The sequence below is a fragment of the Calypte anna genome, chromosome 1 (genome assembly GCF_003957555.1).
Source record: "Calypte anna isolate BGI_N300 chromosome 1, bCalAnn1_v1.p, whole genome shotgun sequence".
Lineage (NCBI taxonomy): Eukaryota > Metazoa > Chordata > Aves > Apodiformes > Trochilidae > Calypte > Calypte anna.
This window is the reverse complement of record NC_044244.1, coordinates 156,346,983-156,374,158: the sequence shown is the minus strand read 5'-3', so window position 1 is coordinate 156,374,158 and position 27,176 is coordinate 156,346,983. Positions and strand designations below refer to the sequence as shown.

Genomic DNA, 27,176 nt, shown 5'->3' with positions numbered 1-27,176 from the left:
TATACAAAACATCACAAAATAAAGCTAATTCATTTTCTAAGCTTCAAATTATTTCATTTATTAGAGCAAAATTTGTGTATTTTCAACACAGAATGTGTTAATTTGTACTTCACCCTCTGACTCTTCATTTATAGAGCTGGATAATCCAAGGGGCTCTGCAAAAATTCTCCAAGTGCATTAGTTATACTTGTGTAAAGACTTGCAAGGGAAGAAATAAACCCAAGTAGCCACATTCTTTTCTTTTTCTCTTCTGATTAGGAAGCAGAATTGAATTATTCACCTATACTGAAGGTATACAGACTCATTAACAACTATTTCATCTGTAATTATAGCTGGGCAACACCAAATGGGAATTACTAATAAACAGTAGTGCTGTGATAAAACCCCAATGGACAAGGAGGGTTCCTGCATTATCAACATGCGCTTTTTGTTTTAAAAGAGAAATAAATAGGATAAGCTTGGCAATAACCATTTGGATGTATTACAAATTAAACCTTCCCTTCCCTCCAAAATGGCAAAAACCAAAAAACAAACAAACAAAAAAAAACCACAAAAAAAACCCCAAGAACAATGAAGTTTGATAGTTGCATTATTTTATTAGTCTGTATGCTTCCAGTCAGGCAAGTTTCAGGACTTCTTGTACCATTGTTCCAATTCCATCAAAGATTTCATGCAGAGGAGCCTTGCACATGAAAGCACAGGTAGTAACTATTTTATTAGCTTTATCCACATGGGATTCATTTACATTTTTGCAAACGTGCTTGCATCCGAGCTCTGCTATAGCAGATGCTGTTTCAGCATCAGGAAATCTGTAAACAAAAAGACTGGAATTAACATAAAGAGATGATACATCCATAAAGTTCTGGCAGCATAGCTGACATTAATATTTAAGTGACTAGTTGATGATGACAAGGGATTCAAACAGTCTGACTCTGTCACATTCTCCCTCCCATCCCCTATGGACACAACAAGAGACCCAATTTCTTTGGAAACATCATCTGAAATGAACCACAGAATGGCTTAGGTTGGAAGGGACCTTGGAGATCATCTACTCCAGCCTCCCTCTCATTGGCAGGGACACCTTATGTAAACAAGGTTGCTCCAACCTGGCCTTGAAGAGCCACAGTATCAGAAGATACAATTTTGTTATTAACCATCTTTCAGTAAGTTTACAAAATGATACTACACACAGCCATAACTTGTGGGAAAACAGTCTGCAGAGGCTTAAGGATTCCATGTGCACACCAACATGATTGTATGAAATTGTTTATTAACAACTTGCACTCACTTTATATAGAGAAGCCTTGTTTACACCATCTTATCATGCAGATGGCTTTGTATTCCAATTACACATTCCATTCTCACGGAAGGATTCTTCTCACATAATTATTTTCCTCTTCAGTTGCCAATTAAGGATTAATTTTTCCAACACTGTAGCACGCAGGTGTCCTGACCTCACATACTCTGTTCTGAGAATTCTGTACCAACTATTACTATGCAAGTGGAAATCTGAAGTAAGTGGGAAATGTGACTCTTAAGTTATCAAAAAGTTACTGGCACCAGAGGCCTCTGACTGGCACTACACCCCTCTGTTCTTTTGCACAGAAAACTAGCCATTTCCTAATCCCAATTCTCATTAAAATTATCTTCACCCAATTCCTTCTTACCTTCCATCTACATTTTTGTCCTGGCCGACTGTGACCTCACAGCCAGGAAAGACTTTAGCTGCCAGGACTGGAGATATACAGCACAAACCAATGGGCTTTTTAGCACTGTGGAAAGCTTGGAGTGTGGATTTCACATGCTCATTGACAGTACAGTTCTTCCCATCTACAGCCCAGGAACACAGGTTCTTTGCTACACCAAAACCACCTAAAAAAAAATAAAAGAAGTTCAAATGTAAGAGATTACTAAAAGCCACTAAATTCAATCCCAGAGATTGTTATCCTTTAGTTACACTGTTATCCCTAGATAGTTTAGTTTGTTATCCTTAGAAAGTTACCCTTTTTTACATCATAATCATGGCATAAGTCAGACTGTTAAGGTACTACAGTGAAAGCTTTCAGCATGTAAAATGTCATGGGTTTACAATGTTAAATGTTTAACTGCTCATTTTTTATATGACATGTGCTACACAGGCTAGAAAGCTTAATCTTGCTCTACTGAGCAATAAATAGATAAATAGAATAGTGAGCAACAAACAGAAAACCTCACATTAATGCTTTGGTGAGGTGCAACATCTGACATGCACCCCTCGATAAGTAAGAGAAAGACCAGAAAAAAAACCAATGCCAGTTAAAAGTATAAGAGGGCAATTCACAAGAATAATGCAAACAGTGATTTGCCCCTCTCCAGTAATTCATTCTCAAGTTTTACTTCAATACTTAAGCAGTCATTGGAGAGTTTTCCACTCTCCTGAACTGTTTCTGAACTTAAATAAATAAACTTGACACAATAACCTAAATTTAACACAGTAAACCTGAAATGGATATTACATAAAAAGGCGATGGTAGCATATGATACCGAGGCATATCACTTAAGAAAGTGGTTATTATTCACATTAAAAATAAAGGTGAATTTGCTTCTAGAAATTAGTTATAGCAATCATTTACTTACATTTAGTCCTTGTTTAATTGTATGGGCAGATTATATTTCATAGCACCTTCATTTGTTAGATTTACAACCACCACAATGGTCAAAGTAAGAAAGTTATTAGTAAGAGTAGCCATCCATTATATTTTATTCCTTATGGAATGTGCACAACGTCAATTTTTCTACAATAAACCAACACAAATTTCCACCATTATTTCAATGGACAACCCTGAGAAGCTTTGCCCTTTTAATATTCTTCCTTTCGCTCTTTGCTCAATCTGGAAAGTTGTCTGGAATCTCTGAGGTAAGATTTTAATTTTCAAGCTCAGTAGGGTTTATTTCCCTCTAACAATTATTATGGCAACACCCCCGTCTGAGCCCTGGTTATAACAGCATAAAATTAATGTGGAAAATATCTGCTAGCCTCTGCTCCCTTTCATTTTAGCTCTTCAAGTCTGTTTCGTTGGGTTACGCAGACACTCCCTCTGCTGGCCTTGCAGCAGAAGACAGTGTAACAACTACAAAATTAAAATGCTTATTAGGCACAGAAGTAAAAGCAGTTATTTAACAGTACGATGCATATTCCAGAAAGTGATCTTCAGAAAGCTGTAATTTCCTCGTGACACTCTCCTTTATTCACTTCTAAGCTAATTACAATTACCACCATCTGAAAGGCAATTTTGATGTTTACAAATAAAATAAAAATCCATTAACATATTTAGTAATCAGATCAGATATATAATTAAAGCAAAGTGTACTCACATCTGATGGGGAATACAATATACTAGGCAATGTACTATTCTAGCAACAATTTCAGGGGCCCTTAAAAATAAAGCATTGCCACGTACTGTCAAATTCTGGCCTTACTTTTTTGTGTTCTTGTCCACAAGTAGATACTAAAGCCTTCACAAACTTTAAAAAGAAGGAACAGTGCAATGCACCACCAAACACGAAAAGAACCCTCTGGCATTTTAATTTAGTGAACTAAAATTAAAAAATAAACTGAGATGACCTGTCAGCCCATGAGAGCTTGTTAGAACACTTTTTCATCCTCAAAAGTAAAAAAGAACAAACCAAAAACAAACTCATATGCATCTCAAATTCAGGAGTGTAATGTATCCTCTAAACAGATTTAAACACAAAAAAGTAGCAGAGGCAAAGCAGCTACTTGAAACTGAAAAAAAAAAAATATTTTCTTTCAAAAGCACTTACCAGGGAAAATGACTGCATCAAATTCACTCACTTTCAGTTCAGCCAAATCCTGAATGTTTCCTCTTGCCAGCCTGGCACTTTCAACTAACACATTTCTCTTCTCTTCTGTTGGACTTCCTTTTAGGTGATTGACTACATCCCTCTGCTCAATATTGGGGGCAAATATCTTCACCTAGAATATAGAGATGAAACAATTTTGTGAAGATAAACAGAACTTACACATACCGGTCACCATGAAGAATATTTAATGAAAAGAGGTTTATTTCCCACATCTTTCAGTCACAACAAGTAGATTTCACAGGACAGATCTACTGTATTAAAGTGAAGAGTGACATATTAGGATGGGTAAAGCTGGCAATCCTCCCCATTCTATTTCTGCAGCTTTTTTACAGCACGTTCTTATGCTAATATCAAGCTTACTGGTTCTGACAGCATTTGCCTTCTCTCTGCAGATAACTCCAAGGACAAACAGCACTATAATTTATACCAGTTCCTTGGCTGGACACACAGCCAAATCTGCAAAAAAGCTTCTTTTAACTGTTATAGAATCAGTTCTAAGAGATAATCTTGTCAACTTCAAGTGCATTTCCAGTGCAAACATTAGCTACCTGTTTTCCTAAAGACTGGAAATGAGAACACTGGAAGAACTTAGAGGAAAGCTGCATCAAAAACACACAGCTCTTTGAAAGGTGTACTGCAGAGGCTGTTTTCACACATTGGTTTGGATGCTCGCTTTGCAGACTTCACACAAAGTGACCACCATCTGAAGCCAGAGAAGACCAAAGCATGGTCCAGCCTTTTCCTAGGAACTGTGGTTACAGAACCCGTGCAAGGGTGAAAAAAGCGATCAGAAAAGCAGATCAAGAACTTCAAGCAGGCCCCATCTTCAGCTACCTGGAGCCTGGGGCGGACTGTGGGGGATGGAGGAGGAGGAGGTTCAGGTCTCCTGATGCTCCCGGGCTCAGCGCCCTGCCTGTGACCACTGCACCGGTCAGGGGGCCCTCTACGTTTTTGGGGTGAACAAAGAAAAGAGTGGGAGGCAAGATAAGGAAAGAGACGATAGCTGAACAGATTTTGTGGTGTGCAGTGGAGGGGATGTCGGAAAGGGCAGGTCAGCCCGAGGAATGAAGGGGTGCTTACTGAGCTTATCTCTGCGTGAAGAAGGGTGGGATGGCACACGCTATCCGCCAATGTCTTTAGCCTTAAACACTAGGGAATAGATGGCAGGAAGCTATGACTAATAAAACTCACTGTGAATTTATTAAAATATTAAAATATCATCCCTCAAGCTGGAAGGACCCTCTCTGCTCACCCAAGACCAAGAGCTTGCCCGGTGAAGTCAGCAGAATCGTTACCACTTTCAGTGTAAGCGATGAACTGGTTCACCAACCACGCAGACGAATGATACCGGTAGGGATAAGGTAACTTTGTAATTTTAAAAGTAACCCAGTGTTACGGGGGAGGTGCGATAGCCCGGTGTATTTACCACCTGGCCCCTCCTTCTGCGCAGAACCGCGACGAAGAACTAACTTCGCTGTTGTGTGCGGACTGGATTACTGCTCACCGCGTAAACCGCACCCGTTTTGTGGGACAACAGAGGCAAAACCAGACGGGGCAGACACCCATCCACAGCCCCCCGGCTGCCGGCCACACACGGCCCCACACATCCCTCGGGGGTGTCGGGGAGCGGGGCCCTGCCGCCCCGCAACCCCTGTCCCCGCCCCCCCTTCTCCCCGTACCTCCGCGCCGCCGCGGCTCAGCTGCACCAGCACCGCCGAGGCCTCATGAATCTCGCTGCCGTCGAAGACGCCGCAGCCGGCGAGAACCACGGCCACCCGCTTGCCCATTGCTTTCTCCCGCTGCCCAGCGCCCGGACCACGGGACACTCGGCGAACCCAAATCCCCCACACCTCCTCCTCCTTCCTCTTCCCCCTTTTCCTGCTGCTGCGCCTGCGCTGCGGGGCTCCCACTCGGCCTCCATCTTGGAAGTCCCGTGAAGGGACTGCGCCCCAGAGTCTCCCCCAGGGCTTCCCCCCCTCTGGCCCCGGGGATCGACACCATGGATCGCGGTTCCTTGCAGTCAGTTTTTCACGAGGTTGCTTACCCCCCTGCCCACAAAATATGGGGTGGGAGGGGGGTGCGTGAATTTCAAACGTCAGGGGAAAATCTGTAGGAAAAGAAAAAAAAAATTAGCTGTGCTTTTAGGTTTAAAGGAGAGGGTCTCGGCTGTAATTTAATTTCTCCTCTGGGATGGGTACTGCAGGGGAGCTGTGGTTTGCCTGAAAATCACTTTGCTTCCAGGGGGACCTTGGAAAGGTTCAGCTGTGTACACGAGAGGTTGGAGTTTTTTTGTTTTATACATAGGACTGTAATATGTTGTAAGGAATATGCTGCTTTGAGAGCAAAAAAAAAAAAAAGTGGAATTCAGGTAGAAGGCAGCATTATTTGTTTCAGTGATACACATACCAGATCTATGTAACCTTTTTGGCTCCCCTAACCTTGTACTGTGCTGTAGAGAGTGGCTCCATTTTACCACGAAAAACCAAAGGGTTTGGAATACCAAAGCTGCCTACTCCCAGTGTAGCCATTAAGGCTTCAACCAGGGAATCAAATGGGAGTTTCTGCAGGGTACACAACGGTGCATTGGCTGGGAAAACCAAAAATGGTATATGAAAGCAAAGTCTCTGTCTGTGGCCAAATGCATTCACCTGTATACTGCAAGGTAAGGAGTCTGCCTGGGATGATGGATAGGGAGATTCTTGAACAGGAAAGGGCCAAGATAGGGAAACTCCCTGCATAAAGGCAGACTGCTGTCTGCTGGGCAATGCCTTGCTCCAAATAAATGCTGGGCTACACCCCTATATCCACCACAGCCCACACTCGCACTCCTCAGGATTGAGCAGAACTGCAGTGCAGCTCTGCAGCGTAAAAATACCTGTATTGCTTGGCCATCTAATCCACAATCATATGCCAGAAGATTCCTCTCAGCTCAAAACACTTGTGGTGTTAGAGCTCCTTGGAGCACCAAACCCTCATTTCATCTCCAGGCTGAGTAGAGGTCCCAGGAAAATTCTAGGGGAGCTATATCAACCCAGAGAAATACAAATTGTATTTGGTGAGAGTGTAGTGGCTGACATGCTTACTGGCACAGGTCTCCCTGGCTTTGCAGGAGAGCAGAAGGGTTAGTTAGGTCTGGGGGTAGATGAGCAGAGTCTCCAGAGCTGGAGTCTTTCTGCAGTCTTCCTCATGCCTGAGAGCTAGGAAGAGGTTGCTGTCTGGGTGGAGTTTAAGTTCAATGCACCTTTGGAGATATAAGTGGATTCCCAAACTCTCCTGTGTGTTAGGACCAAGGTTAACATTAGAGCTAGGCAACTGAATGCCTTCAGACCTGGTATTCCCTACTTCTTTCTGCCCTGACTTACTGATTAATCTTTGCAGGTCGACCCTGGACTTCAGTTGTTGGTAGCCTCATCTGCAGTCTTTTTTCTGGCCCTCTCTCTTGGGTAGCCCTCAAACTACCATTATAGGTAGCTCTTTCCTGAATGGATCTTGGACTTCATTGTGATGTGATCTTTCCACCCCATTCAGATACTCCATGTCACATCTCTCCTTCCAGCTCCATAACTGCCCTGGCTCTATGCCATGGTGTAGCTCCAGCTTACTCATGCCGTGTCCCTGCCTCACCTCTGTGACCTTGTCATGGCCTTCTGTGTTTGTCTTAGGTTCATGTTTTCATCCCAGCTTACGACATGTTCCTGCCACGGCTCTGCATCACCCTGAAACAGCCCATGATGACACTTCTCTGTCCTGACCTCACAAGAGCAAATAACAACTAAAGCATTTCACAAGCAGTACACCTCTGAAGCCGGATCCTCTAAGGTGTGAGGACTCACCTGGATGGGAGGAGAAGCTGTGGCCAAGGCCTTGAATGCATTAATAATAATCCTTAATTACCTTGGCCAGCCTTTTAGCTGGGACCTCCATACACCCTCTGGCCACTGACCCATGGTCTCCAGGTAAACTTAGGCCTGGACATCCAGACATGACCTGGGCTATTGTGGAGGAACTCCTGAAGGAACGTGGACACCCAGAACTTATGTCCAAACCATGCTTTGAAGCTTATGAAGCAGACTGGGGCCTTTGGTTCTGAGAGCAGTAAACAACTTGTCCTCGAAAGAAGTCCTTGAGGAGGCAGTTTTGCTGATATGAGAGCAGTTCTGTAAAAACAGGATAGTGATGTAGCCAGCTGTAGTTCTGTGAGAACAGGATTTGTGGCCAAGATATAGCCACCTGCAAGATTTTATTATGTAAACAAGGGCTCTATATAAAGCAGTGTGATGGTGAATAAAGTGAGCTGTACGTTAATCACGTTGGTGTGCTGCAGTCTCCATTGTGCTCTTCCCAACAGGCTATGTTGTAGGTGTGCATGTCCATCCCTGTCTCCTGGTGTCCTGATCTTCTGCACAGACTGGGAACCTCTGCTATAGGTAGCTTCATCTTCAGTTCTGCCCCCTGGGTGGACCTTGGCTACTTGTTATAGGTAGTCCTGTCTCTTGGTTGGACCATGGGCTTGATTCAACCTTGCTGTCACTGGGGTTGGTGGATCCAGCCACTCCTACATAGCTGTTCCCATTCAGATACCTCAGGACTGCATCATGGTCACTGAGGTCACTGCCCTTGCCTGCATCATGGTCACCTCTGCTCCTGGCTCACACTTCTGTGCAAAGCAGCCCTGCTCCTGCTGCTCCCTTAGGGCTGGCATAAATGACAAAAGTTGTTATCTAACTACAGATAAATGTGTGTTTGAAGTGGGGAAGAGGATTCACTGCTCTGCTGTGTGGCAGCATCAGTCAGGTCCCAGGGCACAGCATGGGCTGGCTGCTCCCCAAGGGGTCACAGGGGATGTGGAGGCAGGAGGCCACCAGCCTGTCCCAGTCCCACCTCCTCTGAGCAAGGTCATCAGGGCTGCTCTGCTGGTAGCAATGAGGTTCCACCAACAAGCCAATCACCTGGGAAGTCCGGGGGGATGAGGCAGATCCAAGGTCAAGCTGGGGAGATGGGATCTGCTTTGATGGGCTACAGGGCTGGGCCAAGGCGTGGCTGCAGTGTAACAGGTGAGAAGCAAGAGCTTCAGCTTAAAAGCAGCTCCCCAGGAAAGGCACAGGGAGTCCTGCCTGAAGAGTTTCAGCAGAGATGTTTGTGAGAGTCTAAAGGTTTTCTCTAGTGGAAATGCTAGTGTGAAGGGTCTTGGTTGCCTGACAACAAATTCTCAGATTAGTTTGACTCTCTCTTTGTATTTCACAGGTTGCATCCAGCTGTCTCAGCAATTCACTTATCTCTGCCCTGCAGCAGATCCCAGAGAGTCTGTCTTAGCTCCAAACTTATGATGAGCTTCGTCTGTATCCTTACGGCATCCCTCATCCTATCTCTCAGGCTTCAGTAGAGCCCCTCTGAATTCCAGTTTGGAAATAGATCATTTCCCTGACCTGCCTCCTAAGCTGCCAGACAAAACAGGGGCTGCCCTGCAGTCCCAAATGCTCACTGAGCTTCATATCCATCCTGAGCGCAGTCACCATCCCAGCTCTCAGGTTGAGGAGGACTTGAGGGAATCCTTAGCCTTACCTTACGCTGTCACAAAGCCCATCCATTCTCCATTCCCATAGAAAAAGAGATGGCTTTCTCCAACCCCAACCCACAGTTCAGTTTGCATCCGAAGCTACGTAGGAGAGTACAGGTAGAGAGGAGTACTGTATGTGGCTCCTTTTCTCAAGATTTATTTCACACCCCTCAAAGGTGAGGAGGGTGGATTTCAGAGTGATGAACTATCTTTCAGACTGGCTTCAGTATGACTTCAGGTAATGTTTGTATTTCTTAGTGTGCATTCAGCTGATTCAATAGCTAACATATGCCAGCATAAGGGAAAAAAACCGTGAGCAGTAAAACTGAAATTTTCTCTACTGAAATCCATATATATAAGCTTAACTTTCTTGCTGAACTGCGTATTTCCAGTATATAGGCTGGCAGGTGTGCAGCTGAGAGTGTAAGCACCATCCAGAGTAGCCCATTTTTGTGGGATAGGAGTGGTTACTCCAGGTTCAGCAGCCTCCTAGCTGTTACTATACAGTGTGTTGACTCATGTAAACATTCAAAAGCAAACCAGATGTTCAAAACCACAACTTCTGGCAGCAAGGTTTGTTTTTCCCCTTTCTCTCTGTTCCATCCTGTCACTCTCAAAGGCAGAGATTATACTGGTTTATAGTGGAAAATCACTAAGTATCTTCTTCATTGTTTCACAAAAATGTTTGAATTTCACTAAGAAAAAGAAAATACTGTGGGAAATGAGAAAAAATGAGGAATCCTGTCAACTCCAGAAGTTGATCTTTGTAGCCAGGCTCAATCTCTCCTCCAGGCCTGCTAGCGGACAAAGATGCAGATGAGCTCTGTGGCTTTATAAAAGGCACTTTGATGTGTTCCTAAATAATAAACAGGGCAGCTGCTGCTGTCTCAGAAATTGCTGATATACATTTTTGTCTCAAGTATATTTATTCACAAATTTATTAGTTGGTTTTTTTCTATGTTGAAAAGGTTCACAACATAACTTAGGTTGTATAAGAAGTAGAAGAAGAAAAAAAGAGTACTGTGTTGCAAGAGTTTCCTACAACAATGAAATGAGATACAAAAATGCTACTAAAATGAAAAACAAAATTAAAAAAAAATCAATATCTGTGCCATCTTAGTCATGCAACCACAGCAGTGCCTGGATGGAGACTAACTGCAAACATATGCTGAGCTAAGACTAAGAACAAGTTCATATTGTATTTCTAATTTGACTAATGAGCAGTTCCAGCACCTTCATTATGTCATTGCACTTCCCCACATCTTGGTTTCAATAGAAGGGATAAATTATGCTTCCCTTACTTCATAAAGCACTTGCAGAGTTACACATCAAAATCTCTAAAACCAGGAATTGTGGCTATATCCCACCTAACATGTACCTTTCTGAATAGATGAAGAGCTGGCACCTTGTATTACACTCAAGCTAAGAAACACAGATGAGTAGTAACACACTTTATAAAATAAAGGACAAAACCAGTTTTACTTTAAAGCTAACACAAATAAAATGCATGAGATTAAAATGAAATATGGAAAAATAGGTATGTATAGATTATAGACTATGTGTACACATTTGAAACTAATGTATAGTGCTGAATGGAAATGATTTTACACATAAAGCAGTATTGAATTTGGCAGCAGTGACATGAAACATAAATGTTGCTAAATCGAAGATTTTAATAGTTGTGACATCTTGCCATTTTCTAAACACCTTTACTACCTCCAGTGTTATCACAACTGATATTCAGCAGCCTGTCCTGCATTTTTATGTAGGATGCAGGGGTTTCCACCTCCAGTTCTGCTTGAATGTAGCTTAGCATTGTGCTAAGGGGAGAAAAGATTCTCCTTTAGGGGCTTATAGGCAATGGGCAGGGATATTTCTCTGGCTCCCAATAGTCAAAAGTGCACAGCACAGTTCGTATTTACTCAGTGAACAGCACATAACAGGGCTCTCAAAGCTGATGCCAATGACTAAACTTAGGCTCCTGGACCCTGATGGGGTCCCATGGCTGGTTTTGAGCTCTACAGAGCTGGAGAAAGCAGTGGTTCCTTGCTGCTGGCACACCCGTCCTCACTGTTTGTCCTAGCCAGAGTTCCTCTTAAAGGCAATTCTTGATCTCATCCTAAAGATGGGATAATGAGCTGCGGTATGATCCCTGTCATGTGAACAACCTGGGTAACTACTCTGAAAAGGCCGACAGGTACACCGACTGAGCCTGAAGCCCTGAAAGGCTTCCAACGAGGCTTCTGGGCAGCCAGAAGATGCTCAGGGCTACCTGGTTCATCGCAGCAAAAGCCTTTCTGCCATCGGGTGAGTTCTCACCTCTCCGTGCCGAGGTGGTCAGACCCAGAGCTCATCCCTCTCTGGATTCTGGTTGCAAGGGCTGTGCTCAAACCGAAGCAACGCCTGAAACTACGTACCAGGCTGTTTAAATATACTTTAGCTAAGTGACAAAAGCGTATAGTTGTCAGGGTCTCCAGAAAACTGAAATCGTAGCTCAGCAAAACGTCATTTTTACGGGATGATTCAGCACACAGCCGGTTTTCCTCAGGATGAAGGAAGAAACTCCGCTTTTGCCCAGGACCCCCTAGCCGTCCCGGGCCCTGTGGGCGGGCATGGGGGCGGCCTTTTTCCTTCCTTTTTCCCCGCCCAGCCTCCCTCAGCCCCGCCGCTTCCCTTGCCCGCCCTCCCGCCGGGTAGCGACTCGGAGCCCCACAGGCCGCGCCGCCATGGCCGCCGCTCGCCGCTCCCGGCTGCTCCTGCAGGTGCTGTTGCTGCTGACAGCGGCGGCCTCGGGGCCGTCGTTCTCGGGGGGGCTCCCTCCCCCGCAGCGGCGGTGGCCGGTGCCTTACAGGTGAGTCAGGCGGGGAGGGGACCCGGCGGCTGGAGCCGGGGTCGGGTACGGCCCCGCGGTTGTGCGGCACCTCACCGCCTGCCGCCTCCTCTTCCTCCTTCTTCTCCGGTGCCAAGTCCCATCCGCTTTCTGCTTGTTTATTTAATCTTTTAGATTAAAAAAAGGCCGCGAATTGCTTCCTCTGTGTTGTTAATCGTGGGAGTATTTGTCGTTTTCGCGATATTTGGTTTATTTATTTATTGAGGTGCTGGAGCAGGACCAGAGGAGAGCAAGGAGGCTGTGAAGGGATCCAGCACAAGTCCTGTGAGGAAGGGCTGAGGGAGCTGGGGGTGTTCAGTCTGGAGAAGAGGAGGCTCAGGGGAGACCTCATCACTCTCTACAACTCCCTGAAAGGAGGCTGAAGCCAGGGGGAGGTTGGTCTCTTTCCCAAGCAGCTACCAGTAAGACAAGAGGGCATGGACTTAAGCCCTGTCATGGGCTTAGGTTGGATATTAGGAAAAAAATCCTTACAGAGAGGGTGATCAGGCATTGGAATGGGCTGCCCAGGGAGGTGGTGGATTCTCTGTCCCTGGAGGTTTTTAAAAAGAGAGTGGATGTGGCACTCCGTGCCATGGTCTGGTAACCACAGTAGTAGTGGATCAAGGGTTGGATTTGATGATTTCAGAGGTGCTTTCCAACCCAGATGATTCTGTGGTCTGCAGAAAGAGGACTTAGGACTTGCAAATGCAAGTGATGTTGTACACAGTGCTGATAGCTGAGTAACGGACATGATGCAGACACGAGATCTGAGACACAGACATGCTGGGTGGAAGGTGGTTTGAGATCTCTGTCAAGAATATTCTCCTAACAGTTTTTCTGCACAAGGATTGACCAATTTACTCTGGGAAACTATGCTACAGTAATAGGTCCCCAAACAGAGCTACTCTAGAATACTGCTAATATCAGAAGGAAATACTCTTTTCCTCTCTGCAAATTCAAATAAAAAAAAGCTTAAGAACCTACGATCACTCTTTCCATTCTTCATTCCTATGAAACCTCAGGAACTGAGGACGAAATGCAATTTTTTATTTGAATTTGCAGAGAGGAATAGTCCTTTCCAACCTGGCTGATTCTGTGATTTAGCTCCCGAGGGAACGAGTGTCCCATTCCAGGCCCAGGGCTGGGCTGGGTCTGATAGCAGTGGGGTTGCTGCCCCCCAGGGGGATGCCTGCACCTGGCTGAAAGGTGCTGCTTTCATTCCTGTTACAGCAAAAAAGTTGCAGTGGAGGAAGCCAGGCTAAGGTTTATGTTACCTTTTACGCTTTACTTTACTCCCTAGATCTGGTCACGATTAACGAAGTGGTGTAAAATCCCATTCACTGCTCTGGAGCTGCCTTAGGTCCAGGGGAAGTCCCGGTGCTGGTGGAGAAAGCAGAGCAGTGCACAGCATCTCCCGTTGCTGAAGGGAGTGGCTACACCTTTGGTTATGCTGAAAAATAGAGGCTCTTCAAGAGAAGGACTAGGCTTGCATGTGTATTTTGTGCGGGCTTTCTGCTTGTAAAGGGAGGTGTTAGAGTTTAAGTCCTCTCTAAAGCATGCCTGAAGTTTTGAGAGCCTGCTGTTGCATAACTCCTATCAGTTAAATTTCTATCTAGTGGTGCCTGAAGGAGCTGATCTTGCAGTCACGAGGCTTTGGGGTTTTCCAGCAAGTTAAGTTCTTGAAAGCATGGGTCTTGGGTGGTCAGAATTGGAGTATAAGCCTGCCAGTGTGAGGCACTCAGAAATATATGATATTTTAATGCTTCTTCACATGCTTGCTATCTTCTTATCAAATGAAAGTGCAGTGAGATGGGAGATTGGGGATTAAAGTTGTGCAATTTTGAAACAGGACTTCAAAGACTTATGCCTGCCACATAAGTTTGAGTTTTGTATGTTCTTTTTCCAGCCATACTTTCTGCTCCCCCTCCCCCCCCTCTTTTTTTTTTTTTTTCTTCTTTTTTTTTTTTTCCCTGGACCAAATGAAGACCAACATTCTGAAGTACTCAGCAAGCTTGGAGAAGAAGTCCAGGGAAAATCCGTGGTGTCTCAGCAGTGTTACTGTCCTTACTACATGGCTCAGGAAGTCCCATGTGCCTGAATCATCTCATGGCTGGGGTATTCGTGCCATTCAGTAGCCCTGGGCAACTGAGTGTATTTGACTCTGGTACTGTGCTCTGGAAGAGCTGTGTACACCAGTCTGTCTTGGTATCAGGAATATAGGAACCTTGTATTAAATGAAAGGCAGTGAGTGAATTTGAAAGAAACCAGGAAAGAAAGACTTGTTAGGATTTTTTTCTGCTGTTTGTATATAGAGTGATGTGCAAGTGCATCAGTTTTTGAGGGGTTATAGGGAGGAAGATTGATCGTAGGTTCTTAAGCTTTTTTTATTTGAATTTGCAGAGAGGAATAGAGTATTTCTTTCTGATATTAGCAGTATTTTAGGGTAGCTCTATTTGGGGACCTATTACTGTAGCATAGTTTCCCAGAGTAAACTGGTCAATCCCTGTGTAGGAAAACTGTTAGGAGAACATTCTTGACAGAGATCTCAAACCACCTTCCACCCAGCATCTCTGTGTCTCAGATCTCGTGTCTGCATCATGTCCATTACTCAGCTGTCAGCACTGTGTACAACATCACTTGCATTTGCAAGTCTTAAGTCCTCTTTCTGCAGATCACAGAATCACAGGATCATCTGGGTTGGAGAGGACCTCTGAAATCATCAAATCCAACCCTTGATCCACTACCACTGTGGTTACCAGACCATGGCACGGAGTGCCACATCCACTCTCTTTTTAAAAACCTCCAGGGACAGAGAATCCACCACCTCCCTGGGCAGCCCATTCCAATACCTGATCACCCTCTCTGGTAAGATTTTTTTCCTAATATCCAACCTAAGCCCATGACAGGGCTTAAGTCCATGCCCTCTTGTCTTACTAGTAGCTGCCTGGGAGAAGAGACCGACCCGCCCTGGCTCCAGCCTCCTTTCAGGGAGTTGTAGAGAGTGATGAGGTCTCCCCTGAGCCTCCTCTTCTCCAGACAGAACACCCCCAGCTCCCTCAGCCCTTCCTCACAGGACTTGTGCTGGATCCCTTCACAGCCTCCTTGCTCTTCTCCGGATAAGATGTGTCCTTAGCAGCATTATAAACTTGTCCACTCCAACTGCTGCAGCATCTGGTTCACAGAATCTGTCTTTCAGGGTGGCTGCACATCTGAGCTTTCCCACTCAGGCTCTTGGGAAGCCATGAGGCAGTAACTCCAGGTGTGAAGCTGTCCTTACCCCTCTCTCTGCTTCTCTTTCTCAACACAGGCGCTTCGATTACCGTCCCCAAACTGATCCTTACTGCCAAGCCCGTTACCCCTTCTGCCCCGCTGGCTCTGGCATCCCAGTTATGAAGGAAGAGGATGTCATTGAAGTGTACAGGTTACAGGCTCCAGTTTGGGAGTTCAAATACGGGGACCTACTGGGACGTTTGGTAAGGTGATGATTTTGTTTAACAAAGTTAATGGTGGCAAATTCAGCTGAAGTCAACAGCACGTGGCCAGGATGGGAGCTGTAATCTTGGGTTATGCTTATATGGAAGAGTACTGGAGCACACAGGGGAAGCTATCTTTAGGAAAGATACCTAAAGAGCAGTAAGTTTCAAACAAAAGTTACAGAATTTAGCTTGGCTAAAGAAAAGAACATGAGCAGCAGTGTTGCTGGGTTTGAGTGTCTGCCTCACAGAGCTGCATAATGGGAGCATTTTTTTATACAATACAGCAATATATTTTGGGTGTCTTCTTTTTTCCTGTTTTGCATCAAGAAAATAAATACTTTTTTTTTTGTTCCTTTGTGTTAGATGAAATGCTTGTGTAGTGTATTAACTTCTTTGTTGTTAAAAACTTACAGATTTGCATGAGCATGGATATCCCTCAAGAGTGGGCAGCTAGCTGATCAGAGTGATGAATGGTGAATCGTGGGGGACTGGTTGCTTTTATGGTGTTTTCTTGAATGTTATGATGAGATTGAATTAAAGACTCAATCCATAGAGTCATGCAAATATAGAAGAATCTCAGCTTTAGTAATATTATACCTACAGCAGTAAACTTCAAAAGAACAGTTCTTAATGAATGAAGCAATAGTGAGCCTGAAATAGTAACATCAAAATCAAGCACCTGGAGTCAAAAATGGAAATAGCTTCAAATATGGTTATCTCAGTTATTAAACTAAGGTAGAATATATGTATCTACTATACAGCTTTAAAATATATCTTTCTTTTGTGGCTTTCATTACTTAGATGTGGTGCTGGCAAGTCAGATTTCCTCTTCATTCCTTTGACAACCCCTGTGAGGTTAGAATTCAGGAGATAGCCTATGTTTTCATGGTGAGCTCCCACTGAGTATCTGCCTCCAAGTATCAGAATTTGTGATGGATGGATACACAAGCAGTTGAGACAGTGTCACCCTGTGATGAAAATACATGCATGACAGTCTAGTGGGTTGTGCATCAATGCTACTAAATCCAAGATATTACAGGAACTCCTTCCCTTCTTCTCACTCTGTTACACAACAGCTCTGAAGTAGCTTATCTTCCATACAGGTCAAGCTGAAATGAGTTTTATGTTAAAGTTTTTATGTTAAAGGGTTTTTTTGTTTGTTTGTTTGTTTTTCTGTTCCAGAATATTATGCATGATGCTGTGGGTTTCAAGAGCTCTCTAACGGGTAAAAACTACACGATGGAGTGGTATGAGCTCTTCCAGCTTGGGAATTGCACATTTCCACATCTCCGGCCTGACATGGATGCACCATTTTGGTGTAACCAAGGAGCTGCTTGCTTTTCTGAAGGAATAGATGATGCACACTGGAGGGAAAATGGAACTCTAGTTCTCGTGACCACAATATCAGGTGGATTGTGGATGCTTTGGGTGGTGCCAATACTTTTAAATACAGGAGCAGCCTTGTCTTCATGTAAAGCAGCTTCTTTTGGTTTGTTTTTTAGGTTATTCCCAGTGTTAGCCACTGATGCTAATTTCAAGCTGAAATACTATCTTTGCACTTTGTTCAATAGAGAAAGCAATATGAGGCTGCTGCCTTTTGAACAACAGATGCTGAAGAGTTGTTAAATGAGGGTCACTTGGTGTTGCTGTACAAAAACACTTGAGTCTTTTAGCAAAGCAGCTTGTATGGATCCATTATGGACTCTTCACAGGGCTTCACTAAAACAAAGACTTATATTGTTGAAGTGGCAGATAACTGCTGAGTCAGAACTGGTGAAAATGTGTTTCTTACTGAGCAAACAAATAAGGCATATTTAGAAACAACCTCAAAACTATTAAAAATATTAATCTCTGTTTCCATCTCCCCCATTATGTGTCATAAAACCTGCAGATGTCCCCAGCAATAGCTCTCTGCCATATATCATAGAACAAAACCATGGTTTAGATCTCTACATACATAGGTGGTGACCAGAATAGCTTCCCAAACACAAAATCCTAAAATGAAAAGGTCAGTTAAATAAACAAGTTTGATTGCTACAGTAATAGAGTGAATAACTGAGGAATAAAGTCCCCAAGGACTTGGAGAGTTGCATTTTGTGTGACAAAACCCACTTCTCTGAAGTTAGCATAGCATACAAAGAGAGTCAGAGAGTGCAGCTGGTGTGATGTGGTGCTTTATGTTTGCTCTCTTCCACCCTTAGCAGCTTCGCTGGACTCAGTCTCTGGGCCAGTGCTAAGAAACACTGGGCTATTCTTTAAGCAATGAACTAAGCAGAGCTTCCTTCCTGTGGGTTTGTAGCTCACGACTGAGGTCTTTGCTGCCTGATACAGATGGATTCTTTTGCAGGAATAGCAAGTTAAATATTTTCATACATATGTGGGGCTTGCAATGCCTCCTGCCTGTGTGGATTATTAGAAGCCCAGGGAGGGTGAGGTAGCCCTGGAGCTTTGTGAAGCCTCTGTTCTGGTCCCCCTTTTCTCTCTCCTGAAACTTTTAGGAAGGTAGCACGTCAGAGACTTTGGGTTGTCTGAATTTGACTAGGATTTTGTAAGTTACTGTGGAAGATTGTGAACGGGTGTGAGCATAGATGGACAGCATCAGGCAAAAAGCATCTCACAGGAGAGGGCTTTAAGGTGTGAAACAGATAGACTCTCTTTGCCCTTGTGTGATTCTGCATTTGTCAGCAGTGTCAGAGACCACATTGGTGCATTCTTACTTTCTTTTAACACCCATTGGTCTGGTTGATGTTACTTAGGGTTATGTTTCTTTTGTGAAAATAGGGCAGAAATTTTCAAAATCTGATTTTTTTTACTGTCTTGTTGTTTCCTGACAGATTACTTTGGACCCATATATTAACCTGTAATATTTTTGCTTAATTTGAGACATTAAGGCCAGAATTTTATATTAAGTCCATCTTGGTCTTGTTAAGAGAGACAATTTTCAGTAACATGCTTTGCAGAATACATGCTAGGAAGCTTATCTTGTAGGAACTGGAGAAGAAAAAGGGGAACTTCAGGCCCAGCTATATATATAGTGTATAGTAAGTACAGTTCTTGATACAGATTTAGTGACTTACTCTTTTGTTAAACCGAGTCATGGGTGATTAAAAGAGAGTGTCCAACACTTTGACTAAACAGAATGATATTTATATTTATCACGAAGCCCAAAATCTCTTAACTGTTGCAATGGGGTAGCCTGAGGTAGCAGCTAGCACTGTGCCTTACCTGAGGGGAAGTGTGAATTGTTTTCTCTGATGAAAGCAGACCCAGCAATCTGACCTCTGCAGCTTGTTGTGAAGGGAAAGGTGTGGCAGGCTGTGCTCTTCACTGGTCTTCACAAATGCAACATTACAGTGAGTTCAAACTTAATGCAGGAGGCTGGGTGTTGTGTGCAGGGCAGTGTTAGTGACAACCTCTCTGTCTGTCACCCCTGAACTGTGAGGTAGCTGCTGTCAGTCTCTCAGCTGGCAACACTCTTGCCTGTCTTTCAGCAGCCATCAGGCCCAGTTACTGAGTCCAGGGCAGTGAGGCTTGCAGCTAAGGGGAGATCACAGCTAGCAACACTGTCAGAGCTGCAATCTGGTTGTGTCTTCTGGTGTGTGGCAGATGAAGAATCTGCAAAACTTGGCCATGCTGTGAATGTGAGGTGCTAGACGGATCTGAGTCACAGGAAGGAGAAAGGTGGGGAAGGCTGGGCTGAGGTGCAGTGCTGGTACCACAAGAAAAGCAGAAGGAAGATTAGTCCTGTGCTTCAGCTGACATCTGGGAACACAGATGCATCACATTTATGGAGCTACCAGAGGCATGAGCTGAGTTAGAGATATCTTCCTCATTCCAGTTGTAAAATCATCAAAATGCTCCAAACATGTATTCTAGATAAAAAAAAAAGATCCACAAGGTCTTTTAAGTTTACTTTACATCCCACTCATGTAATTTTGCTTATCTCAACTTTGCTGGCTTGAGGAGCTGTTAGAACAGCAGGGGGTCTCAGCCTAAGGTCTCTGTTTTGGAGAGGTGTTGAACTCTTTTGCCCTGAATTTAATTAAGTTTGTTAATTAAATTAATGAATCTAATTAAAACCTGAGGTGCAGAAGGGCTTGTTGCACTTTGTTGGCATCTCTTTTGGATTGTACTGGGTGCCCTGATTGTCTGCATGGGTAAAACAAAATCAGAAGTGTCACCATTCTCTGACATTTGGATTTTCTGGCATAGTAGCAGAAAGTGGGACTTTACACTTAAGTTTAAATAACTTGTAAATATAGCTTATTCAGTGGGGTAGCAGTTCTCCCTCCAACCTAAGCCTTGTGTCTTTGTATGGTTAGGGGATGTTTCAGGTAAACATATGTAGAGGAGGGAGGTGAACCTTGAAATGGGTGTAAAACATTTTGAGTCACGCATTTGTTACCTTGTCTCTGTAAGACTTTATTTTGTTCTCTTACAGGAACCATGTTTAATGAAATGGCAAAATGGGTGAAATATGACAACGAGACTGGAATTTACTACGAGACCTGGACAGTTCGAGCAAGCCCTGACAATAAATCAAGAGTATGGTTTGAGTCATATGAGTGCTCTAAATTTATACTGAGAACATACCAGAAGTTGGCTGACTTAGGAGCGGTCTTTAAGAAGATACAAACAAATTATACAAGCGCCATTTTATTCAGCGGAGAACCTATTTATTTGGGAAATGAAACATCAATTTTTGGACCACAAGGAAACAAGACATTGGCTGCAGCTATAAGAGACTTCTATTATCCATTCAAACCTTATCGGACACTCAGGGAGTTTTTTGTGGATCTTCTAAAAATAATCGATCGCGTTGTCTTGAATCGGCAGTTTTACCTCTTCTACAACTTGGAATACTGGTTTCTACCTTTGAAGTTCCCTTATCTCAAAGTAGTTTATGAAGAGGTCCCTTTACCTGTCGGAAGCAAAACATCCTTGGGTGTGTAAGTGCTTGCTGAAGAACCAAACTTGCTGTTGTGCCAGAATATCCTTCAGGATTTTGGGGTGCTGCCGAGATGGCACTGAAGTGCTGAGTGTTTCACTGCAAACTCTAAAAGTTGTGCTGGGAAGGTTTTGTTAGACCACGTGACAGACTATGCCTTGTTTTCATGTTACCTGTATTTATGAACACTTTCACATCTCCAACTCAGCCAGCTTCTGTGTGACCATGGACTCTGCTGGCTGAAGGTAGCCTGGTGTGGCTCCTCTTGGCTAAATTTGGCAGTGCCAGAGGGTGGATGTGAGGCAGCCCACTTGCTCTGGCCTTAGGCAGCTCTCCGTGGCCATGTGGCAACAGGCAGAACCTGGCCACCAACAGAGGTGGGACACAAGCATTACCAAGGGATTTCTGGTCTGACCAGCTCAACTAATCCATGTGCTGGAGCTAACAAACCTGGGTGTCTGGATGTGCCCAGCTCCCTCAACATGTGCCTTAAGCTTGGCGTTTCTGTGTTTCTTTGCTTTGTGCAACTGGGACCTGTAAACTCTTCTCTGGTTCATGAAGCAGAGGTGTTTAGCAGGGGGGAAAGGGGCAGTGAAACTGTTAGAAGATGGCATGGGTGGTATCTTTCCACCACTTTGCTTCCTACACCTGCACTGTAAACACAATACAGATGTCTCTTCCTAAGATCTGTGTGTGTCTTTTCTAGCACAGATGGAAGGCAAACAGCCTGTTTTGATGTCAGCTTGGATACACAGCTGAAATGTTGTAGCAGTCTCCTGTCTCGAAGTCTCCTTGAGGCTTCAATTAGGTCAGTTTCATAGAAGTCATGTTTGTATTCCCTTAAAATTAATGTGAAAAGCATGGAATCCTTAATATTGACAGTTTGTGTCAAAGCCACAGTTAAAAATCTTCACTTGTCAGAGCTTTGCCTGTAAAAAAAAACAAACCAATTGCAGCCTCTTGCTGTCAGTGGTGCCAGCAGGAATGGTGCTGTGCCAGCTGCTGTGTCCTTGAGTCCTGCTCCAGGCTATGCCTAGAACCCCGGGACACTTTGTTCCCTTTAAACCCAGCTGACCCAGAGCTGAGGGAGCACTGGCTTTCTGGAGATCAATGAAGTGCTTGCTCATACACAGCAAATGCACCTGCAGCAGCATCTTGTCCTCCAGGTGTGTGCTCCTAGCATTGTTGTTTCAAGCTGGTTGCAGAAGGAGCAGCACTCCTGCAGAGGTTGTGGCTGAAGTTACCACTGGAACCCAACTCCTCAGTTTGATTTGGGTTGAGCCCAGTTCCCAGCCTGCTGCGGCCACAGAGGTGGGTACACAGTGATTTGATTCAAAATATGAGTGGCAGAAAAAGTCACTAAAGTGAATCACTTGAGTTGCATTATTATATAATTGGATGAGTGTAAGAGGAATGAGGTGATGAGAGCACTCATTCTGCTAATGAATAGGGAAGGGAAAGCTGCTGATTAGTTCCATTGTTTTGTGAAACTTCATCTTCTGCCTCAACTTGAAAGACTTAACTCTTTGCAGCCAAAGTCACAAACCCCTGCTTTAACCCAAGAAGGTAATCCAGGAGGCACTAGGGAAGATAAAGGGGAGCAGCACAGCCTGTTCACAGAAGGTATGTTCTTGTTGTGCGTTTTTATGACTTCAAAGCACTCAGCATTGTTGAGTCCACGTTTATCTTCTCAGCAAAAAGCCCATACCTCAAAACTAATGCCCAGAGCTTATGGAAGCAAGCCAGTAGAAGCCCTAAAAGCTTCTTTTTCTAGCATTTGCTAAAAAGCTGGTAGCAATGATGCAGCTGAAGACCTTTAAGAGCCTGAAGCAGATGTCATGTCAGATGGTGGAATAGGTCATGCTTCCTCACAGCAGAGCAGAGGTCTCCACTCAGCTTGATAGTGCTGTTTGTGTATAGCACTTTGTCTTCATAGGGCACCCAGGGAACCTAGACACCAAAATAATTATTTTCCCCTAATATTTGGAGTATTTTTTTGCATAGAAGAGCCCTACAGAACCTGAAGGACACAGCTAACAGGAGCTGAATCCCACATGTGAAAACTGCCCTAGTGCAGCTCCTAACAATCAAAAAGATGAGTCTTGTGGACAAGTAATGCCTGGAGACATTATACAACAATTTGACCTAGCTAGTTGTAGGGGTAAATCTTCATAGTTTATTAAAGAACTTATCAAGAGTAGTGGGTGTCTATGAAAGATGTAAGCACTTTTTGGATCTTTGGTCAAACTTAACATCATGGTTCTATCAGTAAAAGCTTAAAATATCGTGGGATTTTTGTACCTAAATAGCAGCCCTTCTCACATTTCCCTGTTCCATCTGTAAAATCTGCTTATTTTAGCACATTTTACTCTAACCCTAATACTCTTATGGTACAAGGAGTTGCTTCAAGGAGAAGCACTTACATCCAAGCACGCATCGGTTGCAAGTTAGAGGACAGTAAGTTTCTGTCAACAAAAAGAGGTTAAGACAACTGTACAGTTATTTGTTAGGGATACTGTATCCCTTCCAGGCAGAAGCAAAAAGCAGCAGCTGTTTGAGACAATCTGTGAGTGTATTCATTAGTAAGTCACACTGGTGATCATCTGATGATTTCTTAATGCAGCCATGTGTGTATAAGAAGTAGTTTTCTCACTTTGAACTCCTATACCTTTGAACTGAGGACAGAGTGGTGTTGTAGTGCCTGCCTTTTTAAAACCTACATTAATTTCTTCTGAGGCTGATATGTATTACTTCGAGGCACAAGTGCTGGGGAGAGAGCCCCTCACCTTCTTTGCTTCTCTCAGTTTGGGAGTTTTTGGAATCTTAAAAGCCAGCTGTTCAGACTGAATACACAGCAGGGTGGAAATGGACTCCACTAATGAGAGGTACAGTTGCTGAAGCTGAACGATTATTGCACTGAAAATACTTCTGCTGTTCTGGATTAGGAGAGCTGCCACCTTCAGTACCACAACTGAGCATGGTGTCAGTGAGGTGGAGGTCATTCTGGTTAAGTCGCCACAGCTAGGGAATAACTTGAAACCAGAGCAGACTTCTGCTCTTGGACTCGGTCACAGAAAGTCAGGGGATGAAGGGACCTTGAAAGATCGAGTCCAACCCTCCTACCAGAGCAGAAATACCTAAAGTGGGTCACACAGGAAGAGGGCCAGGTGGGTTTTGAATGTCTCTTAGAGGAGACTCCACAACCTCCCTGGGCAGCCTCTTCGAGTGTTCTGTCAGGCTCACGCTCAAAAGGCTTTTCCTTATGTTTAAATGGAACCTCCTGTACTCCAGTTTGCACCTGTTACCCGTTGTCCTATCATTGTACAATAGGAGAGTCTGGCTCCATCCTCCTGACACTCACCCTTTACATACTTGTAAAGATTAATGAGGTCACCCCTCAGTGTCCTCCAAGCTGAAGAGCCCCAGCTCCCTCAGCCTTCCCTCCAAAGGGAGATGTTCCACTCCATCATTTGAGTTGCTCTCTCAGTCAGTTCCCTGCCCTTGAACTGAGGGGCCCAGAGCTGACACAATATTCCAGTTGTGGCCTCACCAGGGTGGAGTAGAAGGCCAGGAAAACCTCTGCACCTTCTAGTCATCCCCCTTCTAATGCACCCCGGGATGCCATTGGCCTTGGCCACAAGGGCACATTGCTGGCTCATGGCCATCCTTCTGTCCACAAAGATGCCCCCCGCCTGCCCCAGGTCCCTTTCCCTTACACTGTTCTCCAATGGGTCAGCCCCCAACTTATACTGGTACTTGGGACTGTTCCTTCCCAGATGCAGGACTTTACACTGGCTCTTGTTGTATTTCATTAAATGTCTCCCTGCCCAACTCTCCAGCCTGTCCAGGTCCCTCTGAATGGCAGCACAGCCTTCTGGGGTGTCAGCCACTCCTCCCAGTTTTGTGTCACCAGCAAACTTGCTGACAGTGCACTCTGTTCCCTCATCCAGGTCACTGATGAATACATCAAATAGTATCAGTCCCAGTACTGACCCCACAGGGACTCCACTAGAAACAGACTTCCAACCAGACTCTGTCCTATTGACCACAACTCTCTACCCTCTACCACAACCTCACTACCTGACCATCCAGACCACATTTTCTCGGTTTAGCTGCAAGGATGCTGTTGGGAGATGGTGTCAAATACTTTACTGTAATCAAGATAAGCCACATCCATCACTGCACTGCACTACCATCATCTGTCCAGCTGGTTATGTCCTCATAAAAGGCTATCAGGTTGCTTAAACATGACTCTGCCCCTTGGTAAAACCATGTTGAGTACTCCTAATGACCCTCTTGTCCTTCACATGCCTAGAGACAGTGCCAAGGATTTCTTCCATCAGCTTTCCAGGGATGGAGGTGAGGCTGACTGGTCTATAGTTACCCAGGTCTTCCTTAGCCTTCTTGAAAACTGGAGTGACATTTGCTTTTCTGCACTCCTCAGGCACCATTCCTGTTCCCCACAGCCTACCAAAGAGGATGGAAAGTGGCCTAGCAATGACTTCTGACAGTTCCCTCGGGTGCATCCCATCAGGACCCATGGATTTATGGATGTCCACATTGCTTTACTGATCCCTAACCCAGTCCTCATCAAGCAAGGCACACTCCTCCTTTATCATGATTTCCTTTGAGGCCTCAGGGGTCTGGGGCTCCTCCAGCAGTATAGACAGAGAAAAAAGGCACTCAGTAACTGCTGCCTTTGTATCCCCTACCACCAGGGCACCCACCTCTCCCCGGTGGGTCTATACTACCTGTAGTGTTAGTGTTGTTTGCAATGTATCTGAAGAAGCCCTTTCTAAAATGGAGTCTACATTTTAAGACTAAAGCACAGAGAAAGCTCACATCAGCTACTGATTACAAATTAGCAATATTAGTGAAAGTAAATCTCACCAGCCACCTGGAGAACATCGTGTTTTCAGTCTAGGAAAAAATGGATAGAATTAAAAGAATAATTTCATATATCATGCTTGAGGTATTAATGGTAGGTGCAGTCCTTGGGGTTCTGTGGTTAAAAAATATTATGCATGAGACTCCTGCAAGGAGTTTTATCAACTAATACCATGCCATCACGCTGGTTGTAGCACAGGGAGCATCACCTCCTGAAGAATTTAATTTGTAGGGCTCATATCACCATCAAGAGGCAAGATCCCACATAGAGCTCAATGCAGGCCACGGGAGAAGGGTCTGTTCTAAAGCTGCGTGAAGGTTGTCAGAGTGCAGAGAATAAGAAGAGGCAGCCATTAGGTAAGTGTACAGAACAGGTCTTCAGCCCAGATACTCTTTTATCCCTGCCCCAATACTCAGGCCTTTGTTTGGAGGAGGATTCAAGGAGAGCACTTAATGTCTTAAATCTTGCTCCTTGGAGATAAAACAGTAAAACTGGTATGATGCAACATCCAGGAAAGTTCTTGCCTTGCTAAGATTTAAATCAGATTTCGAGATCCAGGCTGCCCGATTGCCAGTTCATTGGCTTTGGTATGGATTAAACGTCCCTTTGTATCCATACAAGATCATGTAACAGATCAAGTACAACACAAGGAATCACAAGAGTCTTTCTCTGTACTCATAACAAACTGAGAGCTGATCCTCAGCCAGGATAATCCTGAAGTGGAAAACTGAAGTTTTCTGTCAGGCTGCAAGACTGGAAGAGGCATTTTCCTCTGACAGGTCCAAAGTTGTCCCAGTTCCTCAGAATTTGGCAAGCAAATGTCATCTCACAAAAGCACTGGTGTAAGACAGAGCAGAGAGCACTCTGCAGTCTCTGTTCCAAAGCACACAAACAGCAGCCAGCAGAAGAACCTAACAGAACAGGATGAGCAGGTGAACATACAAAACATCTAAGTTTAATTCTGCTTAATTTTTAATTTTGCTGTCCTAGTTTTGATTCTAATAACCTCCAGCACATCTCCAAGGAACTTGCTTCTGTAGCACTCCTATTTTAGGAAAATTAATCTATGTCAGAACTTCAGACACAGTCCCTTTGATATATTGAGGAAATCTGTGACATTTTCATGTTCTAGTTTTACACTAGAACAGTTTTTATGATTTCATATGTGACCAACTTGACTGGGCAGCAATGAAGACATCTCTCTCTGAAGTAATGTAACAAAGTTTAGATTTTAGGCAGTCCTACTCCAAATACAGAGGCCCTGCTTTAAATTCACAGGAAATCAAATTGGTACAGATCAAACTTATAACAACTGGAAAAGTTGTTACTAATTTATACCAATGTAGTCAGATCTGTTTGCATAGCATTAGTGAAAGTTTCTGACTAAAAATTCCTGAAAAAAAAATAAAAAACCCCCAACCATTTAAATTCACTAGTTCATAGGTTTATGTAAATCACAGGTAACTACGAACTCAATGTAAGCAGCTGCTCTTAAATCCCTCACCTTTTCACTTCGAATACATCATCTCATGGTAAACCAGCACAACCAGCCAGGATTGCCCCAGCTGTCTGCC

General features: G+C 44.2%; 2 protein-coding genes across 2 annotated transcripts; one reads left to right on the top strand and one right to left on the bottom strand.

The window, feature by feature from the left end:
- Positions 1-571: 571 nt before the first annotated feature.
- LOC103527334 (glutamine amidotransferase-like class 1 domain-containing protein 3A, mitochondrial) lies at positions 572-5,745 on the bottom strand. The gene is made up of 4 exons (XM_008492512.2): positions 5,544-5,745; positions 3,805-3,976; positions 1,668-1,872; positions 572-809 (listed from the first exon to the last, which is right to left on the bottom strand). Exons 1-4 carry the CDS (start codon positions 5,649-5,651, stop codon positions 617-619), a joined length of 678 nt encoding a protein of 225 aa, XP_008490734.1. The 5' UTR covers positions 5,652-5,745; the 3' UTR covers positions 572-616.
- A 6,325-nt stretch (positions 5,746-12,070) lies between these two features.
- CLN5 (CLN5 intracellular trafficking protein) lies at positions 12,071-21,525 on the top strand. The gene is made up of 4 exons (XM_030461306.1): positions 12,071-12,272; positions 15,598-15,763; positions 16,949-17,174; positions 20,208-21,525. Exons 1-4 carry the CDS (start codon positions 12,148-12,150, stop codon positions 20,717-20,719), a joined length of 1,029 nt encoding a protein of 342 aa, XP_030317166.1. The 5' UTR covers positions 12,071-12,147; the 3' UTR covers positions 20,720-21,525.
- Positions 21,526-27,176: the final 5,651 nt, after the last annotated feature.

Excerpts from the sequence above, each read along its gene's own strand:
- LOC103527334 (XM_008492512.2), bottom strand. The coding sequence starts at position 5,651 with ATGGGCAAGCGGGTGGCCGTGGTTCTCGCCGGCTGCGGCGTCTTCGAC. Across the intron at positions 3,977-5,543 it reads TGAGCCGCGGCGGCGCGGAG|GTGAAGATATTTGCCCCCAA; the intron begins GTACGGGGAGAA and ends TCTATATTCTAG. Across the intron at positions 810-1,667 it reads GACAAAAATGTAGATGGAAG|ATTTCCTGATGCTGAAACAG; the intron begins GTAAGAAGGAAT and ends TTTTGTTTACAG.
- CLN5 (XM_030461306.1), top strand. The coding sequence starts at position 12,148 with ATGGCCGCCGCTCGCCGCTCCCGGCTGCTCCTGCAGGTGCTGTTGCTG. Across the intron at positions 12,273-15,597 it reads CGGTGGCCGGTGCCTTACAG|GCGCTTCGATTACCGTCCCC; the intron begins GTGAGTCAGGCG and ends TTCTCAACACAG. Across the intron at positions 17,175-20,207 it reads TCTCGTGACCACAATATCAG|GAACCATGTTTAATGAAATG; the intron begins GTGGATTGTGGA and ends GTTCTCTTACAG.